The sequence below is a fragment of the Pecten maximus genome, chromosome 15 (genome assembly GCF_902652985.1).
Source record: "Pecten maximus chromosome 15, xPecMax1.1, whole genome shotgun sequence".
In the NCBI taxonomy this organism is placed as follows: Eukaryota; Metazoa; Mollusca; class Bivalvia; order Pectinida; family Pectinidae; genus Pecten; species Pecten maximus.
In genome coordinates this window covers 7,245,594-7,268,408 of record NC_047029.1, presented here as the reverse complement: position 1 = coordinate 7,268,408, position 22,815 = coordinate 7,245,594, and the positions used below count along the sequence as shown (strand labels likewise).

The window sequence follows — 22,815 nt, the reverse complement described above, 5'->3', positions numbered from 1 at the left end:
TGAAAGATCGATCAAGATGGGTCGTACATATCTAGCTCTCTGTGAAAGATCGATCAAGATGGGTCGTACATATCTAGCTCTCTGTGAAAGATCGATCAAGATGCATGGGTCCTACATATCTAGCTCTCTGTGAAAGATCGATCAAGATGCATGGGTCGTACATATCTAGCTAGCTGTACGTGGAAGATATATGTATATAGATTAAGACAACATGGTTGAAGGAATAGCTTGATCCCGATGACTTAATAGTGAGAAACATCAGTCATATACACATATGTGTTACCATCAATTATTTGTACTGTATATATATATAGACTTGCTATTGATTGATTTCATGTTCCATGAATTTATATTGGTTACGGCAGTAGTACGTACGTAGGAAGCATATTGTCTACTACATATCTGATATACATGCGTGATCAGTTTTTTAAAGTTCAGGTGTACACTTATTACATGCCTACATATCCATTATCGATCTAAGGAAATCTGGTAGTCCTTCAACACTCAAGATTTTATCTTTGTCCAGTATTCATACTATAATACTGTAACCAGTCTGATCAAGATACGTATATATGCGGCTTAAACCGATATGGGCAAGCGTGCAAAACTTCATTGGTATGTTTCCACCACATAAATTCTGTATAAGGATGGCACAAATAGCTACTAAGTCACACCTGAATGCATTTCCTGTATAGGATTCAATCAACTATATGCCTTTGTACATGAAGATCTATCATGGCATATATATATATTGGTATGGTGTAGTTGTGACCCAGCAGGTGGCTCGAGGTAGCAAATTAATGCTACAATAATATGTAATTTATATTTCAGTAAAATACTAAAACAAAATCCCTGTTATATGTCAAAATACGGCGAAATATATGATTACTATGATATCTTGCATTGAGCTCCTTAGTCCTATACACGCCAGATGCAATGAAAAACACATATATATACATGCATGATCACGATGCATTGCCAATGGTTCCATCAAATTATATATATGTACCATTTCAGGTGAGTCATAAAAAGCCATTTCTGAACTAAAATCTGGATACATTACCAGTATAAGTGCATATATATAGTACCACGGCTATTATAATTAGTGATGACACCTGGGCGATCGTTGTAATTCTGGTTGTTGACTTGCATGTGTTTACAATGTAAATTAGCCAGTGAATGGAGTCACTATATATACTGCCTTCATATATTTATCAAAATATATGACATGCACTGGCAATTTACTTAGTAATGCTGTTTACAGTATAATATATACCGTATTTGACCTAATAAGGGCGCAGGGCGCGGGTAATTGACAGTGGGGGCGCCCTTATTAAGATTAGTTATTCTGAAGTTTTATGAAACAGACTATACCTTATAGCAGAATACCCAAGGTTGTGGAAACGGTAAAATATTCAGTCATAAAAATATTCCAGATGAAGATATCTATTCATTATCATATATTAAGCTTAAACATGACTTGAATACTCCTGTAAACTTGTAAACCATGCCAGCTGATCTTTAGACCAGAGGCAGAGAACGTGTGTTCCACCATTTATGTTCAAATGGAACTCTTTTGTGTTCTATTTATAGAAACAGGTGATTTCCCAGATCACATCAGACCACAGGTGCCTGACTCGTTTTATAAAATAATAACATATAGAGTACATATAAATGAGAAAGGTTCTGAACTCCCCCAGGCTTGAAATCTGATGTATTTATTTCTAAGTACCGTAGCTTCGGTTGTTTTGGGTGGATTTTTTCGAAGTAGGACTTAAATTGAAGAGAAATGGTCAATCTTTAAAATAAGCCATAACATGTTGTTGATTTCCCGATATTAGTTTACGAAATCGGGCGTGAAACTTCAAAATCCCCTCGATTTTGTTTAGTCGGACAAGTTGACGTAACGGGGTCACCACACTTTGACTCTATTGGACATAGCTTTAAATACGAAGTCCACGGGTTAATCAAGAGGTACGCTTCATCAGATCACCGAATACAACTATTACATACACTTACTTTATGTATACGAGCACCCTATCGACGGCCCCGGGACTTTTTATGCATACTGATAGCAGATTTTCCACTTGAGTAGCCATGTTGTGTCAGCCGCGGTAAATTTGAACAAGCATTCTGATTGGTTATAGAAAATGTGTTGAACCAATCAGAATGCTTGTTCAAATTTACCGCGGCTGACACAACATGGCTACTCAAGTGGAAAATCTGCTATCAGTATGCATAAAAAGTCCCGGGGCCGTCGATAGGGTGCTCGTATACATAAAGTAAGTGTATGTAATAGTTGTATTCGGTGATCTGATGAAGCGTACCTCTTGATTAACCCGTGGACTTCGTATTTAAAGCTATGTCCAATAGAGTCAAAGTGTGGTGACCCCGTTACGTCAACTTGTCCGACTAAACAAAATCGAGGGGATTTTGAAGTTTCACGCCCGATTTCGTAAACTAATATCGAGAAATCAACAACATGTTATGGCTTATTTTAAAGATTGGCCATTTCTCTTCAATTTAAGTCCTACTTCGAAAAAATCCACCCAAAACAACCGAAGCTACGGTACTTAGAAATAAATACATCAGATTTCAAGCCTGGGGGAGTTCAGAACCTTTCTCATTTATATGTACTCTATATGTTATTATTTTATAAAACGAGTCAGGCACCTGTGATCAGACATCGTTTTCTTTGACCTAATAATTGATTTACAATGTATTTTACTAGCTTTCTGTTCTGAACAAAAGTTATTTATCAACAAGAATGAAGTCTTTACTTTATCTTCAAATAAAGATGGTAAGTTATTATTTGTATGTGTGTTTAGTTTTGGGTGCTCTTTGCACTGACATGTCATCTATAGCCTGTAGGAATACACAAAATGTGGCGAAAACATGTGTTCCAGTTACTTAATTTGCTGAAGAAAATTGAACACATAAAGTAGCAAAATATTTCACATGAATTATTACTTTTGAACACCATTTTGACACTCAGTCAAAGATGTATTTCCTTGAAAAAAGGTAGGGGCGCCCTTATTAGGGCAGGCGCCCTTATTAGGTCAAATACGGTATTGTACACAAACTATTCTTGTTTGTCCACGGTAGATGACCAAGAGTCCAATACATCCATTTTCATTTAGGAGGCATTTATTAATTATATATATGTCAAAAAGCTTTGAGGTGGCTGTACGCCAAGAAGCAAGAAATTAAACACTTTCCATATATATCTTGTGGATCACAAATTGTTTTGGTCCAAAAGATGCTGACAAGCTGAGAAGGTTTTGCATACTATGTCTTTTGACCTTGATCTGTATTCAGTAAACTGACATGGTTAAATTAACTTGAATTGATTGGGCCCAACTGATGCCGACAGATCAATCTAGACTATATATAGCTATATATAGATGTATAGGTTTATATTCAGTAAACTGTGACATATTTAACTTGTTTGAGCCCTAATGATGCCGACAGGCTATAGCTAGTTGTATATGTTTAGATAAAACTTCTGACCTTCTGTATTTTTGTTGTTGAGTGGGCATGGACACATTCCAAGCTCTGTTCCAAATTAAAGCTCTGCAAATCAGACTAATGAGCGCGCTAGATCGAGGGCATCAGCAAATCTAGATCCAAAGATTTACCCCGATTGCTAGGACTATATGTATTGATAGGGTAATTTTCTGGAAGTGTCCTTTGATGCACTTCCTGTATTTCTATTTTAACCAGATCATGATCAATTGTCTTGAAAAAATTCTTTAGGTAGGTTTTATATATGTTAACAATCATGATGTTCCAGACACATACATAATTGTATATGGATGACATTAAATTTTCAGTTTATATCTTAATATCAAAATTAATTAAAATGTTGCCAATCTTTTTCATGTCTACAATATGTAAAGCAAATATTTAATCACCACTGTCAGTAAGCCTGAGTTTCCTCTGGCCGTCAGCAACATACCAAGTGATGGCGCATGCATGCATATTGTTACTTTGCTTTGTAAAGAATCACCCCCACCAAATTCTGACACAAGCTATTATCTCCCTCTTGCATTGTTTGAAAATCAATCTAGAAATTTAATTTTAAAGTAACTAAATATTGTAAGTCTCAAATTATTCAGGTTTTATTTGTAATCTCAGCTATCATACTTTATACTTTAGACAGAGGGAGGGGGGCTGTCTACCACTTTTGTGTACATTAAAGTGCACTAGAGCTTTGAAATACATACAGTGTAAGGCTGGGGCTAATGTCAGCATCAAACAATGACCTCTGTAATATCTGACATCACCATTGTCACAGAAAAACTTCACCGAGATGGCAGGGTCAGATACACAGGCAACAGATGTGAAGGACAGTTGTGTATAGCCTGCTGCATAGAATAATCTTAGGCTAAATAGCTCAACAGATCTAGAGTAATCTTAGGTTAAATAGCACAACAGATCTAGAGTAATCTAATAGGTTAAATAGCTCAACAGATAAGATTATCATCAAGCTACACAGTTGTTTACTTGTATAATTACAGATAGTTTGAGTACACAGAATAATATGCAGCAGATTTTAGGATATACAATTTTTTTCAAATGCATCTAAATTTGAATGATATATCATTTTAATCAGCTATAATTATTTATAATTGAAGACTTAAGTAAATTCATCTCTCTCAATAAGAGTTCCACATCATTATACAATGATGTATATATACATCATTGTATAATGATGTGGGCATATATATATATATATATCTTACGAATGTAATTCAGAATCTGTAATGTGTGTTTGGGTGCACGTGGCCGATTAATAATTATGTAATTGATATAGAAACAATGAGCTGATATGTCATTCTTTATAACATATAACTATTAGTTGTATAAAAACAGGTTTATTGATATCTGAAAATAGCATATTAATTATTGAGCATCGATTTAACACAAATGTTCCTGGAAAATGGAAATGTCTTCCTTCATAACACCATGCATGGCATGCAAGAAATATGACCAAAGGGGAAAAAATCTCATTGTTTAAAGATCCACAATTCAAGCCAAAAGCACTATTTAGCACTATAAATCTTACAAAATGACTATATATAAATAACTTTGATATTGTAATCTCTTTGAAATCACAAGTAACATGCATGTTGTATAAGAATTAGCAAGTATAGAAGTATAGGAAATAGGAATATATATTAATACACTATATTATATCAATCGTCTAGTCCACAAAACAAGTCATCTTCATGAAATCCTATGCAGGTAGCTATATAACTTGTAGACTGGCCCCGTCTCTAGAATATTAAAATTATAAATAAAATTGAGCTTTATGATTTTGACCCCTTTGATATGTCCGATTCTAGATAAGTTTCGAACTAGGGGCAGATAATCTAGTATTAGAATTTAGCTTGGCAATTCTTAACAAAACAACTTAGGGTCTAGGGTCTGGTGGCCAGTCTATATAACCTGCAATAAGCCAAACTACATATCCGTACTAATTATAGCCATATTAAAAGAAAGCAAGAACTTACACCATGTCAAATAATTAATCATGATCCTCCTCCAATGTCAGATTGACTAGAGATTCCCATTATGTTATATAGCTAGCCTATAAAATACTTGTTCCCACAAATCCTATACAGACTATATTTTTGTGTTATCTTGAATTTCTTAAAACCATTTTCAAAGAAAGGATATTAAAGTTTTAATTCCTTAAATTACTAGAACATGAAAAGACCTTCCAATGTTGTTTTTTTTTTTTATTGTATTCTGTCATGATAATAATTAGTGTACTGTGCAAACACATGTACAAATATGTTAGAAGTTTAGGTTGATGCTTTGGTTTGGTTTGTTTTTGTTTATAACGTCCTATTAACAGCCAGGGTCATTTAAGGACGTGTCAGGTTTTAAAGGTGGAGGAAAGCCGGAGTACCCGGAGAAAAACCACCGGCCTACGGCCAGTACCTGGCAACTGCGCATGCCCACGTATGTTTCGAACTCACAACCCAGAGGTGCAGGGCTAGTGTTAAAGTGTCAGGACACCTTAACCACTCAGCAACCGCGGCCCCTTAGGTGGATGCTCACAGGTACCAAACACATTTTTACTACCGACTTGTGCTCTGAGGCTAAGTACATAACATATATATATAACAAAACAAAAACTTGATGTGAAGAACATAGAACTTGTACACTTTTTTGAGACCGTCCTTGAATATAACATTTTGACATTTTGCTATGTATTAGCAATATGATTAGTAGTAATGGAAAATTGGGAATCTGTTCAAATGCCATGTTTTTATTGTTTAACCTGTCATAGTCATCGAAGAACGGTGTCCCTACTAGCACAGGACTAAATACCGACTTCATGTAGCCAGCCAGCTATATTATGTATGGAAAACAGCAGAACCAGTCGTCTTAACTCCCTAAATACTCAAGCGCCAAGCAGGAGACCAGGAATAGCATTTACTACCATTTTTATATAAACTGTCCGATGGTCAGCTCGCCATGGATTGTTTTGGCCTGTCCGGATCGAACCCAAAGCCTTCCAAACATTAGGGTGAACACTCATTCAAAGGCCAAAAGTGAGGAAGTTTCCAGGGAGACTCAAATTAATTCAATAAAGGAAAAATAAAAGACAGAGAAAAGATCAGTTCCAAACTTTAGCTGCTTCTTCTCGGGCAATGGAGCTCGACGAGGCAGCAGGTAAAATTCCTATACATGCAGTCGAACAAAGACGGATTTCATTCCAAGTTTATAATACAGGTTAATTCCTTAGCATTATTTCTTTAGTTTTAGTTTTTTAATAATAAGATAATGCAAATTTATAAATAACCAAACTGTATTAATTAATGACATGTTTTTATTGTGAAAGTCTCTAAACACATCCATTTTCCCCTCAAGGCTTGATGAATCGAATAGTAACAAATCTGTATACGTGGTCACAGAACATCCATCTATGTCTTATAGTAAGCCAGTGGTTAAAAGTCTATATACCTAAGTTGTCTAGTCAAATGATAAAATATAACCTATCTAGCCTGCAATCTTACAAACTTTACAACAAATACTTGACAGGCCAGAGAGACCCACCTGTCGTATCATCATGATCACCTGTTGTTGTACAGATATAATTTGTATAAGTACAGTTGTATATATACCAACACATTTCATTGATAATTGAAATTTCCTCATCTCTCTGAATCTATTAATAACCTGATTTCCGACACCCATGCCTGATATACTTGTTTTATTACATAATCACTAAAACACACTTAGAATCATTGAAATCTCGACTTTCCTGTAAGCCTGGTTTTGGAAGTGGAGCTAGGAAAGTCGGAGTACCCAAAGAAAAACCATCAACCTACGGTAAGTAACAGGCAACTACATACCCCACGTAGGTTTCAAAATCGCACCCCAGAGGTGGAGGGCTAGCTATATATAGTGATAAAGTGTCGGGACACCTTAACCACTCGGCCCCTATTTATGATATAGCCGCTGGTGAATCTTAATACTATGATGATGAAATACATACCAGGTGAATCTTTATTAATTCTGAGTAAGTAGCTTCTTCACTTTAATTAGATTATGCATTTGAGCCACCGTTACATATTTGATAAATTTTACTATTTCTAATAATTAAGTGATACAGCCAAAAACAGTACATGCCTGCTCTACGACTCTTGTATAGTAGTATTATAACTGAAAACACTTAATGACCTCAAATGATGTCTAACAGTTGTTTTTTCCTCTTGGTCATAATGTGAGTCAACATGCACACATGTTTCATATTAAAGGAAATTAGATACAATGTGCAGATCTAACTTAAAGCATTAAAATTGCATGGATGGTTTTTCACCTTTGACCTAGACATATATATGTAGAGATATATCTCCATGACCTTTCGTTTTTTTGCACAGTATACATAAAAGAGTTCCAATGTACTTAAACCATTGCCAACAACCTGACATGCACAAGTAAAACACAAGGACGAGCACTTGTCCTGCCAAGCTGAGTCAGGGAGGAGTATATACCACCATTACATAACACATATTGTGATAAAGAGGATAGTTATTAGAATCCGAGGAGAGAATGTTATACACTGCATGTCACGAATGGCCTTCTATATATACAGGCCTTTCAATATTAACAATGGTACTACATGTATAATAAATCACATTCTACATTATATATATTTACAGCCAGCTGCAGTAACGAAAGCCATTTATAAGTAATCCCAGCTATGACTATTGCAGTTCAATTAAAATTCTAACGAATGCTTTTTCATTTAATTATTTTACAGTAAGCCGATATATATCCTTTTAAAGTTGATGGCCCCCCTGAGTTACCTATCAAATTATAAGATATTTAGTTGCAACATTTAAAACTAGTAATGAGATAGATAGATCACGCACAAGCATAGTAGAGTCTACTACACCATGTCAAAACAAATCCAATTCATTACTGTAAATCTAAATTTGGGGATTTTAACTTCAGTAACGTTTTCAGACCAAGCGGCCATCTTCAGGAGACTGTTTTTATTGACTTTGTAACGATATTATGATATATAGATTGTTGCTGCAGGGGAGGTAATTAACATTACTATCAATGATATAAGGGGGAGTTAATTTACATTACTATCAATGATATGAGGGGGAGATAATTAACATTACTATCAATGATATAAGGGGGAGGTAATTAACATTACTATCAATGATATAAGGGGGAGGTAATTAACATTACTATCAATGATATAAGGGGAGATAATTAACATTACTATCAATGATATAAGGGGGAGATAATTAACATTACTATCAATGATATAAGGGAGAGATAATTAACATTACTATCAATGATATAAGGGGAGATAATTAACATTACTATCAATGATATAAGGGGGAGATAATTAACATTACTATCAATGATATAAGGGGGAGGTAATTAACATTACTATCAATGATATAAGGGGGAGGTAATTAACATTACTATCAATGATATAAGGGGAGGTAATTAACATTACTATCAATGATATAAGGGGGAGGTAATTAACATTACTATCAATGATATAAGGGGGAGGTAAATTAACATTACTATCAATGATATAAGGGGAGATAATTAACATTACTATCAATGATATAAGGGGGAGATAATTAACATTACTATCAATGATATAAGGGGGAGGTAATTAACATTACTATCAATGATATAAGGGGGGAGGTAATTAACATTACTATCAATGATATAAGGGGAGGTAATTAACATTACTATCAATGATATAAGTGGGAGGTAATTAACATTACTATCAATGATATAAGGGGAGATAATTATAATTAACATTACTATCAATGATATAAGGGGGAGATAATTAACATTACTATCAATGATATAAGGGGGAGGTAATTAACATTACTATCAATGATATAAGGGGAGATAATTAACATTACTATCAATGATATAAGGGGGAGGTAATTAACATTACTATCAATGATATAAGGGGGAGATAATTAACATTACTATCAATGATATAAGGGGAGGTAATTAACATTACTATCAATGATATAAGGGGGAGGTAATTAACATTACTATCAATGATATAAGGGGGAGGTAATTAACATTACTATCAATGATATAAGGGGAGATAATTAACATTACTATCAATGATATAAGGGGGAGGTAATTAACATTACTATCAATGATATAAGGGGGAGATAATTAACATTACTATCAATGATATAAGGGGGAGGTAATTAACATTACTATCAATGATATAAGGGGGAGATAATTAACATTACTATCAATGATATAAGGGGGAGGTAATTAACATATTACTATCAATGATATAAGTGGGAGATAATTAACATTAGTATCAATGATATAAGGGGGAGGTAATTAACATATTACTATCAATGATATAAGTGGGAGGTTATTAACATTACTATCAATGATATAAGGGGGAGGTAATTAACATATTACTATCAATGATATAAGTGGGAGGTAATTAACATTACTATCAATGATATAAGGGGGGAGATAATTAACATTACTATCAATGATATAAGGGGGAGGTAATTAACATTACTATCAATGATATAAGGGGGAGGTAATTAACATTACTATCAATGATATAAGGGGGAGGATAATTAACATTACTATCAATGATATAAGGGGGAGGTAATTAACATTACTATCAATGATATAAGGGGGAGGTAATTAACATTACTATCAATGATATAAGGGGGAGGTAATTAACATTACTATCAATGATATAAGGGGGAGGTAATTAACATTACTATCAATGATATAAGGGGGAGGTAATTAACATTACTATCAATGATATAAGGGGGAGGTAATTAACATTACTATCAATGATATAAGGGGGAGATAATTAACATTACTATCAATGATATAAGGGGGAGGTAATTAACATTACTATCAATGATATAAGGGGGAGGTAATTAACATTACTATCAATGATATAAGGGGCCCCGGGGAGGTAATTAACATTACTATCAATGATATAAGGGGGAGGTAATTAACACATTACTATCAATGATATAAGTGGGAGGTAATTAACATATTACTATCAATGATATAAGGGGGAGATAATTAACATTACTATCAATGATATAAGGGGAGGTAATTAACATTACTATCAATGATATAAGTGGGAGGTAATTAACATTACTATCAATGATATAAGGGGAGATAATTAACATTACTATCAATGATATAAGGGGGAGGTAATTAACATTACTATCAATGATATAAGGGGGAGAAAATTAACACATTACTATCAATGATATAAGGGGGAGGTAATTAACATTACTATCAATGATATAAGGGGGAGGTAATTAACATTACTATCAATGATATAAGGGGGAGATAATTAACATTACTATCAATGATATAAGGGGGAGGTAATTAACATTACTATCAATGATATAAGGGGGAGGTAATTAACATTACTATCAATGATATAAGGGGGAGGTAATTAACATATTACTATCAATGATATAAGGGGAGATAATTAACATTACTATCAATGATATAAGGGGGAGGTAATTAACACATTAGTATCAATGATATAAGGGGAGATAATTAACATTACTATCAATGATATAAGGGGAGATAATTAACATTACTATCAATGATATATAAGGGGGAGGTAATTAACATTAGTATCAATGATATGAGGGGGAGATAATTAACATTACTATCAATGATATAAGGGGGAGATAATTAACATAACTATCAATGATATAAGGGGGAGATAATTAACATTACTATCGATGATATAAGGGGGAGGTAATTAACATATTACTATCAATGATATAAGGGGGAGGTAATTAACATTACTATCAATGATATAAGGGGGAGGTAATTAACATATTACTATCAATGATATAAGGGGGAGATAATTAACATATTACTATCAATGATATAAGGGGGAGGTAATTAACATTACTATCAATGATATAAGGGGGATTGCTGTGTGACAAGTAAGCAGAATCACACACCATCAATATTATATTACTTTTGAATTAATCATCTCTATGTAGCTAAATTACTGCGCTGACTAATGGCAGCCACAGTCGTCATCTGACAAAACCAATTCAAGTTTTCCATGGAATTCATTGAAATTGTTGGAAGTATATATCTGATCATGATGCAACAATTACACAAGATTTTAGTCACTTTTAATCATTTTCATAGCAATAATCATGCAAAGGTCAACCTAGCTGGTCATTATTCAGACGTGGTCACCCTATATAGCTATAGGTGGTCATGATTGAGATGAAGTCATCATAGATAGCTGGTCATTATATTCAGCCAAGGTCACCCTATATATATCTAGCTGATCATTATTCAGACGAGGTCATCCAATACAAGCTGGTCATTATTCCACTGAGCTATATATATAGCTAATTAAAGTCACTTTACCTAGAAATGTTTCCCTTTACACTTAATAAAAACCTGAAAAACCCAGAAACATATCTGCTTTCTGAAAATCACAGATGATCACATTTCACAATTTTGTTTTTGTGACAGAATCAAAATTTTATGAAAAGTTTCAGTATTACATGTATATTGTTTACAAATGACTCAATGTGACCTCAAGTGTAAGGAGGTATATATGAGCTCATACCTGTAGGGATATATATATAGCTATTATAGGCATATAATACACCATTAATTTGTAGCAAATTTTCCCACAAATCATTTTTTGTGCAGTAATTTTTGCAGGCCAAAAACTGTTTATAATTACTTGGTCAATGACTGGAACTGTACAGAAATTATATATTTTTCTGAAAGCTAGCTATAGCTGGTCATCAGCCAAGGTCACCCTATAGCTAGTTGAGGTCACTCTATATGGGTCATCTATAAATTCAGTCAAGGTCACCATATAGTTGAGGTCACTCTAGCTAGTTGGTCATTATAAATTCAGTCTAGGTCACCTTATATAGCTGGTCAATATTCAACTGAGGTCACCATAGCTATCTGCAGGTCATCAGCCGATCGTGAGGTCACCCTAGTTAGCTATATATATAACTGGTCATTATTCAACCGAGTAATTATAAGGTCACCACAGCTAGCTGGCCCATTTTTCAGCTGAGGTCACCATAGTTAGTTGGTCATTATTTGCGGTATTGATTTTCTACACATTATATATATAATTAATAACTACAGGTTTCCGATATCAGTATATATTGGGTTTTAATACCAGTACATCTGTCAATTATAATCAAATTTCATTTTGTCATGTGAACTAGCTCATATATGACCAGGTCAAATTTCCATAAGTATTTATGATTAATTGTGCTAGATTTTGGATTATATATAAATATGATGCCACATCAAAAGAATAATTACAATTTTGATTTCAAATTTAATTTACATTTATATTGTAATAAAGGGATATATCATATATCCTGCACATATATTGGAAAAATTTTGATTGTTCTGTCCTACTTACCGTATTTATTCTAATAAACTCCCCGGGGGCGTGAAATTTTTCCAGGGGGGGGGGGGGGGGGGGCGTTTAATGGAGATAAAAATTTCAGAGTCGGTAAGTTGTGAGATATGTTGTATGTACCCATTTCACACCATGAAATATATATGTGTATATGTATCCAAAACATTGTAAAACTAAGTGCAGTGATTTTTTTAGGGTCGATTTGGGGCCGAATTTCGGCCCCTTCCCCTAGAGAAATTTTGTTGTATTTTCCCAATTTCTTGCTCATATTTTCCCATTCAGAAAATATCCCTTCATATTAATTGGTATAAAGAAATGCCGACCAAAATGTATTTCACAAGAAATTTTCAACGCCGGTGTTCTCGTTCTATGTTGGTCGCGTTCGATAACGCAAATTCCCGTGCTTTCTGTTTCCGTGTCTGAAACGATGTCGTTTTCCTCAATGTTTCAAATCGAGCGCACCGCGAAAGTCTGTGTCGATCGAGTGTTTTAATCGCACACGTGTCTCACATATGCTATGACAAGCGCTTGAAAGTTTAAGATCATGTAAACAAGAGTCGGACAACACGAAGTGTTATGTCAAAAGACTGACAAAAAAGATAGGAAAGGCCTTACGAAAGTGAGTGACTTCTTCAAAAAGTCTTCCGGCGGCGATATACCAAACAACCCGTCAACCAATGGATCATCATCCAACATTGAATCTGTTTTATCAACCGTCCAGACGGAATGTTTACCCGTAGCAAACGTCAATGTACATGTAACCCGCGACGAAAATCTGGTATTAACTTTATCGGGAAAAAAGAGGAGCAGCGTCGATAGATGAACATTTAATGCTGCCAAATATGGATCTACCTTCTCTTGTCTTTATCACAGTAGTGTGACATGTGGCTACATGTGCAAGTACTGCGAATTGTTTGAGAATTGTTTATTTTTTGGTGCACATTTGAGTTGTAAGCCATTTGTTACAAAAGGGTATAAAACTTGGGACACATCCTTCAAGAAAATTGAAAAAACATGACAACTGGCCTGGACTCTTTGGTGGACATGTTCAAGGGGCAAAAAACAAGGAAAATGGCCCTTTAGATAGCTATTAAGAATCATTAGGCCAGATGAATTTTGAAAATTTAACAGATAAATAAATATATGGACGTGTTATTGACTTTTTTTTTCATTTAAAAGCAACACCAAATTTTCCCAATTGGGGAAAAATGCCGCTGTATTTTCCCAATTGAAAAGGTACAGGCCCCTGTAAAAAAGGATGAAAAAATCACTGAAGTGACAAACATTTTGACACCCGTGTATGAAATTGCAATTACATACCACGGTAAGTTCTTTTTCTCAAATTGAGGAATTTTTCTTTCCCAAAAAAGGGGGGGGGGGGGCGTTTATTAGAATAAATACGGTATATTATAAGGACTTGTGATCCACGACATTTAAAAATATTTTCAGCATTAAAATATCCTTCCTGTGGACAGCATATCGGCAACCAGCTGCTGTAGAAGAAATTAAACTTTTAGGAAATCTTTTATAATGTACTGTAAATTTGGAAACCTGGCTTCAGGAGTTGTCCGATTCTCTTCTTATTCATTACTTTATTTCCTGCATTTGGTCAGTTTTGACTAATGAAATCACTGGGGGAAATTAGCCCGCCTACGGTAAATATAGCACATTGGGGAATCAGGATCCGAAAGGTCATGATCACCATATCATTGATATGTCTACAGTGTTAAGTTGTAATGTCTGATTGGGATAATAATGATGTCATTGCATTGTTATGTCGCTTATTTTTTGTTGATTTAAAATTTTAAATGTACACAAATATTTCACACAGCTCCGCTATTAAAATGCAGACCTGCGACACTGTACAGAGTATCTGTCAGACATGAAAATTCTACAAGAACATCAAGTAGATCAATTTGCTTTTGTGCAATTTTCATAAAAAGCATTATAATGAAATCCTACAATGTGTGGAGTATCTCTTTTAAACATGCTTAAATTTGACAGAAAATGAGAGCCGTCAAATATCTGGGATTGTATGATTACTGGTACTTTATTTCTTTTTTTTAATGTCTACTAGAATTTCTAGGGTTGGTGCATTTTTCGTTTTAATAAAATTGGTTTGTAATGAATATAAGAATCGTTTTAATAAAATTGGTTTGTAATGAATATAAGAATCCAAGTATTATGAAAAACTTTATTTAATGTAACACAAGGTCAAGGAATACTCTGTATATCTATATATAGATATATATATATGCTCTATATATCATGTACCATCAGCTAGCGCTCTAGTTGACACATTTATTTATGTCGAGTAATAAACTGATCCAGCCGAGATGGGACACACAAACATATTCATTCTGTGTGGCCTCACATGTTAAGTACACCGACCTTGTGACATTCTCAGGATTTTGCACTATATGATCGTACATGCAATATTTTATTAATTAATGATGATCAATGACACAGCAAAAACATGTCGGCCTTGGGAGAAATACTTTTGGTTGTCCATGAGTGGAAGTGATGAATGTCATTTTTTCCGTCATCAATATATACATGTCAAGCAGACAGGTTGTCAACATGTATATAATCAGGCCCTAAAATTACCGGTGTTTTCATTAATAACCCGGTGTTTTCATTAATAACCCCACGAGTACCGGCCTTATTTGTGCCTGTCCCTTTTGACACTAATTTCAACAACTGTCTATGACTATAGCTATAATTTAAGTCAATTAAGTTTCCGAATCCGTGGATAAAAATGCTTAAAGTGAAAACTACTTCAAAATTCCCAACATTAAAAAAGCTTTGAATTCCTACCGAACTTTTCTCCAACACGTAATATGATTAGTGGAAACATGCGTTTCATTTTTTGTTCCGTTTTAAGATCTCGGACATTAATCTTCATCCTACCGGTAACAATTCCCTATTTGTCATGATAATTAATTTCTTATTGTTAATTATTAACCGTGAATTACTGCCGCATGCAAGCACTTCTGGATGCCTTAAAGATTTGTCTTTTTTTGTCCTTCAGACTAATCTAATATTAAAGTATGCAATATTATCTGAATGTAATTGTTTAAAATTTTTGGAAGTGATTAAATAATTTAATTTTTTTTTATGATTTTACATAATTGCAACCATGGCTGTTTCACAAAAGTCAACTGATACTAGAGTGCACTTTAATATAATGTTAAACAGGAGTAGCTAGACTGTTCATGAACAACATCTGGCTGAAACATGTATTTACTTGGGATATTTTGATGATAAATAGGTCTGACTCTCTCTCTATAAAATCTGTTCCAATATGGTCAGCATTACAGAACCTCATATTATTGCCTTTTCTCTCACAAATTTTGTAATTTTAAATGCTACTGAAGCATCAAGTCGAGTTTCTCTGATGAATGACTCGTTCCAACAAATTAGGTTAACCTTTTGACCTTGGAAGCTTCTCTTGTTAAGTTTTATCAAAGTCCTCTTTATCATTTCATATGTTTTTTATTAACGTAAAGTGTTTTCATTGTATCACAATTTGGAGTTGGCGTACATCCTAGACAAAATTGGGGTGATATTCAGTACAGACTTCATAAGCTGTATACAACATTAGATCTCACAAAGCCACCAGCTGTGGTAAATGTTCTCAATTTATGATGTACACATATATATACTTCAAGGTGGGAGTGTAATATCAGTATACAGAAGCCCAGTATATAGGTATTTTAACAAATACATAGAGATGTACTATCTGTATCAATATTTTTTTTATCAACAGAATGGACGTGTTCCATATATAGATGAAATGGAATTCTCAAAAGAATTGATTTTGATATCCTACAAATTCTCTGATCAACTAGACTAAGCTTGAGGTGAGGATAGCTTTAATTTCACGGTCACCCCACTCCCTGTAGTATTTCAAAGTTCTGTAAATACATGTAGAAACAAACTCAACATGCTCAGGAGTAACAAATTAAAAAAGATGGCAGTCGAAAGAAAATTCAGACTGCTAATACATGGTTGTGTTCAGAATAATTTTGATTAATTCAGTATTTAGGAAATATTTTTTCCATGCCCATGCATATGTTAGATTTTGGCAATACAAGCTATTTCAGTATTGCAAGAATTGGACATGAAAATGATATGAAGATTTTTGGGATTCCAGTTGGTAAGCTAAATAGAACTATCACTGCGAAATTGGACAATGTACTGTTTAAAATGTATCTTAAAGATGGCATTGTTTTTCTTTGAAACATTTGTTGAACCAAGGTTGTTTTTTTTTTTTAGCTTTTTGACTTCAATTTATATCGCATGTCTGTTGGGCCCATGAGGCCTATTAATATGTCTGTGGTGTATATGATAGGGACATAGACTGTTGTATTGGACTAAATACTGTGTTATATAATAATACTGCAGTACTTCATTTTTTCATGGTTTAACAGCAGCTTAAATATTTACCTATGGGGATTGTTTACATCCCTCTATTTTTTCTTTTCATTTTTTTTATATATCAAATAATTACAATGCATGTAACCTAGATCTCCAAACACTGCAATTTAAAAATATTGATGTTTTAAAACTTACGATATCAAAATCACTACACATGAAAAGGAAAAGGTAAAACTTTTGAGAAATTTGGCACTTGTCAATTTGGCAAGTAGTCACATGCTTACATTTTTAGCTTGCACATTGAACTTAATTGCAACAATATCTGGACATGTCAACTTAAAGGCAAATTTGGCTGGCAATGCATTAATTTTGTACAATAAAATATGAAGCGGCGAAAAAATAACACCAATTTTCCCAAAGGAGTAATTTATTGCAATCAAGTACAAATGTAGGATGCTGCCAACATTTGATCAGAATTATAAAATTTTGGGACATTTACCGTAATAATTACAAAAAACATCAGTACTGTTTAATGCAGTATCATGCAGTGACAGATCGAAAGGAAGCTGAATTGTCATATAAATCAAACCACTTGTAAATCCACTTATATAGGAAATTGACAATAGCATTGGGTATGCACATGCATACACATATCAGATGACATTATATGATGATGTACAGATTTACAATACACAATCTACAAATTTATAATCTCTCATATCCTCTCCACTTCAGATATATGACTGTTTAATCATAGTCATTTAAATATTCACTGGTTGAAAAAGGTCATATTTAGATTCTAGTCCGTATAGCTGATATACCCTGGAGCTTTTAAAATTTGTGTGTTTGTGGATTTCATGTGTTCACATGCAATATATCAATATGGATTTAAATACTGTACAATGACTTTGTCCACAAATGACCAATGAATTGCCTTTTCCATTTTATAGTGTGATCCCACTGAAATGTGTATATCACAGCATGGTTATAGATAGCTGCTTAATTGATTTGAGTTGAGAAACCTTGAGCTATTCTGAACAGACAAATGTGAGATAATACAATATGATGGATTGGGAAATGTATAGTATATATCTAATCTTTACAAGCCAATGAAAGACGCCAAAACAGCTAGAAACTTTGATTAAAAGTAGAAGAGACCTGTGTTTTTTTCAGATAATTTTTTCAACAGCCTATGCCTTTTCAATTGGGAAAATAATTGCGGTGTTTGGTGAATTTGGGAAAATAGCAAATAATGACAAAATACTTAAATAAGTCAAAACACTTCATTTATTGGCTTTTCTAGTCTGCCTCTTGATATGAAGAGTCAGTAGCAAGCATCCTGGGTTATTACTTAGTTACTTAGACTACAAAACAAAGGAAGTTTTCTTGTTTTCATCTTGGTGTTTGTCTACGGACTCTCTGAAACGCTTGCCTGCATGTCATTTGTGGAAAGCGCAACAGTGATCAGGATTCGAGTTACCTCCCTCATACCGTTTATACGACTAATTGAAGCCAACTTGCCTATCGCGGAAGTAAATTTGTCAGTCTACTGTTCACGTGTATGATGATCAACTATCGTACCATAATATTCACATATTCTAGGAATGAAATACAATATACAGATAACCAGATAGAAATTCAATACTATTTTTTTTTTTTTTTTTTTGAAATTGGGAAAAATGATGTTTCAAAATTGGGAAAATACAACTTTTTTTGGCAAGGGGAAACAGCCTAAAGTCGGCTGTAGATCTGGCCAAAAAAAATCACTGGAGACAGATAAATTCTCAGGACAATTAGACAGCATTTTTATCATTTTTACTGAACTACAGCAGACTCATTATAGCAGGGTTTTTGGAGACCACCAATGGATCCCATTCCAAATTGAAATTATTTCCCCAAATTTTCAGAGTTTTCTCACGAAAAATTCTTTTCCAATTCACCAATTTTCCTCCCAAAATGAGATAAAAAGGTCACGTCCCACACCATTGAGAAAAAGTCCTGTATAGCTAGGATATAGGGTAAGATCATTTGATCCAAATTCAATATTCAATTCACAATTATTAATATATACAGAGTTAATTCAACCTATATTCAATTCATAATTATTAATATATACAGAGTTAATTCAACCTATATTCAATTCATAATTATTAATATATTCAGAGTTCCTGACCTCAACCAAAATTTACACACCGAGTCTGATGACCAATTTTTTTACCAGGTTGATATTGTTAATTTGACAATTTAGATTAACAAACTTCTGTATCTGTATAATAGTATAACATATAGATTCTTACATTGTTAAGGGCTAAATCCAATTAGTCAAATAGTGAAAACCCTTGCCTACCACATTTGAATGTCAGCATATATATATTATTGATGCTCTAAAGTGTTAATGATTTACTTCAATATTGATGAAGAAATGATATTGTCAGTGTATGTGACCTTTGACCCCTACATACTAATCTGCTATATATATATATATATCAATTCAAAATTTTATCAATGAATGAAAAACCTGGTACATTTATGATCAGAAATTCAGCAAAATATGTTAAATGATGTATTCTTTAAATCAAATACTCCAGTTATTACTGGATGTTACATAACAATAGTTCTCTGACTCCAGTTTAACCTAATATTTCTAACAAATATTGAAAATGAAAGTTGAAATATGCTGCAAATGATTATGGTGATTTTTATGACAAAATACAAATATATCAACATCTATATCAATTTAATATTAAATTGATTTGATATCTTTTATTGATATGTTTTATAGCAGTTACAAATATTGTATAATGCTGTTTCATCTCTTTCATTCTACTTTTAGTTGTAGTCTTATGATTGTAATGGACTAAACGTCCGGTTCAAGGGGCATATAATTGCTTACTCATTATATATCCCAGTTATCATAATATTTTCCTGGAAAGTAGAATATTATAATGTAAGGATCATCCAATATTAATGTAATCAGATTTGTTGTCGAGTTTCATGCCAACAGTTGCTAATTAACACTTTGAATGAAATTAACTGAAGAAATATAGCTAAGTATGACAACTAATGTTCGTTCTTGATCATGATTGATGATCAAGGATAACATATTGTAGGGATAATTATGTTGTTGGGCCATCAATATCACTATGGTAGCAGAAGAAAATTTTCTCAAATACATTTTATTTTTATAAACCCAAAAGTAGCACGCACAGGATGAGACGTCCTCCATATATGCATATATCAACCCAATTGATCACGATCAATCTTACCTTGACACGTTTAGAATGATGTCATCTTGACCAAAAGTCTTCATAAGTCGGATATGACAGATTTTTTTTTATCTTAAGAGACACAATGGAATTGTTAGTAATTATAAGCAAGCAGTCGTCTTGTTTAGGCAGTAGCTTTTTAACATTGATCACTGAAATTAACACTGTCACGTGTGGAGACAATACCAGGTGACCCATAATACAAGGACTCAAAATCTATAATATTGAAATTCCCCATCAATGACTAGTATATATATAATCATGATAGAAGCCAAGCCTTGATGGATTTTTTTCGGGAAATGAGGTCACATACTGTCCTGTGTATAAACACTGCTGTCTAGAACATCTGATCAATATCTATTAGTATAGTCAGATACTGTACACTGAATCATCAGCTTCCAACATAATTCCTACTTAATGCATACTGCCTTATAAGGTAAATGTCCATAATTAGGTTATGAATAAATCATGTTTCATCATCAATAAAATAACTAGCTATACCAATTAAAACTATGTTTGCCAATATTATGGTAACACTTTAAATATTCCAAGCAAGACACATTTCCGTGTCCATGTAATTAGTAGTTTATGGGGTCTTCTGTAAAATGATATTCCCTGTCCACCAGTAAAGAACGTGATGGGCACTTTTAATTTGCTAAATTACAGACCAGTGAAAATAGACTACCATTGTTAATGGTTTCAGAGAGCCGCTTCAGTCTATGCAGAATACAAAAGAAAAATAAATATGCGTGCCCGCCAAATTTAGCTGGGATGCGTGCATAGTTGTGTCCATGGGCAGTAGTTTCATTGTAGAATTTACATACATACACACATAATTTCGGGACGTGACATGTTGTACGGAATAGATGTAAGACTCGATTACTTAGCATAATTTGCAATGACGGTTTTTGTTTGGCCCGACTTCAAAGCCTACCCGGATTTACCTGTACAAATCACACGTGTGTAACCGCTCCAATTGGCAATGGGCGAAAACCGGCATACGATATCTAGTCAAATTATACACATTGTACCACACTGAAAATAACACGGGACAGAAACTTGTAAACTTAGGATAACTAAAACCCAAACTGAATAAGTCATAACACACAAGTAGAATTATTAAATTTCTTCGAATTCAAACTTTTGGTTACCCACGCTATCTCTACAATGGCGTCGGTCCTTATAACACCGGTGAATTCACTCGGCTAAATTACAGGTGAGACATAAAAAGTACGTTCCGTGCACATTCAAATCTTATTCACCACATTTACTTACCTAATTGGGGTAATGCCATAATTACACATAGTGCACAACATTTTAGTAATTCCATGTTTGTTGTTCGGACTTATTCCAAATAGAATTCAAACACCGGCAGAAAACGTGCGGTTGTATTCCGACTGGGAAAGAGGTTGTGAGAAGTATGTGACGTCACTCCGCTACAAATAGACAGCCTAGCTGGGGGCTTGTGATAGGGTGCGTCGACAGTTGGCCAGGTGCCCGCAGCCAATTCTCGATTATTTGGACGAAAATGCGATTTCTGTCACAAAGAATGGTCAGAGCAGGTCTTTGTTTAGAGAAAGACTGTGAACATTTACCGGTGAATGTTGTACAGCCTACTGTGAATTTTGATTCAGGCTGTTAGGACTATTGTTGACAATGATCAATATTCTGACTAATGCTGTGTTTGTTACTGGGGCCAGATAGGTCTCTGCTGGGGCATACCAACCAGGACAGCTGTGATATACACTGAATTTCATGAACTCCGATGTGAAATAGGAATTAATTACATAACTGGACATATGCTTATCTAGATAATTGAAATAATTGTTTTATATATGTTATAAACATTCATCAGTACATAAATATTCATTGAAAAGGATATATAGAGCACTCATATATTTATAATTTGCATACAACGGACATATACATGTATATATATATTAGATATGCAAGCCCGTGATGCGAACATTTAGCTAGTACTTTTATGATATCGTCAATTATCTAAGAAGATCGAACTTTAAAAAAATATTACCAAGCTAAAGGTAGATATTCCCCAGTGGGGAGTTTGAGCATGTTCGTTAATAACATTTTAAGCTTATTTTTGAAATTATGAATTTTTACTGATAATAGCAAAGTAAACAAATATAGTCTTCATGCACTTCCAGCTCCAGTTAACATCTGTTGACATTCGTCACGCCCCAACACACATTCCCTAGA

The 22,815-nt window shown here is 33.8% G+C and overlaps 1 protein-coding gene across 1 annotated transcript in view; it reads right to left on the bottom strand.

The window, feature by feature from the left end:
- The window catches only part of LOC117343136, a 37,891-nt gene extending 15,868 nt beyond the window's left edge, over positions 1-22,023 (bottom strand). The window contains exon 1 of the mRNA XM_033905452.1: positions 21,874-22,023. Coding sequence (XP_033761343.1) covers positions 21,874-21,928 — 55 coding nt within the window. The 5' untranslated portion in view covers positions 21,929-22,023. The remainder of the gene's footprint in view (positions 1-21,873) is intronic.
- Between the last annotated feature and the right edge of the window lie 792 nt (positions 22,024-22,815).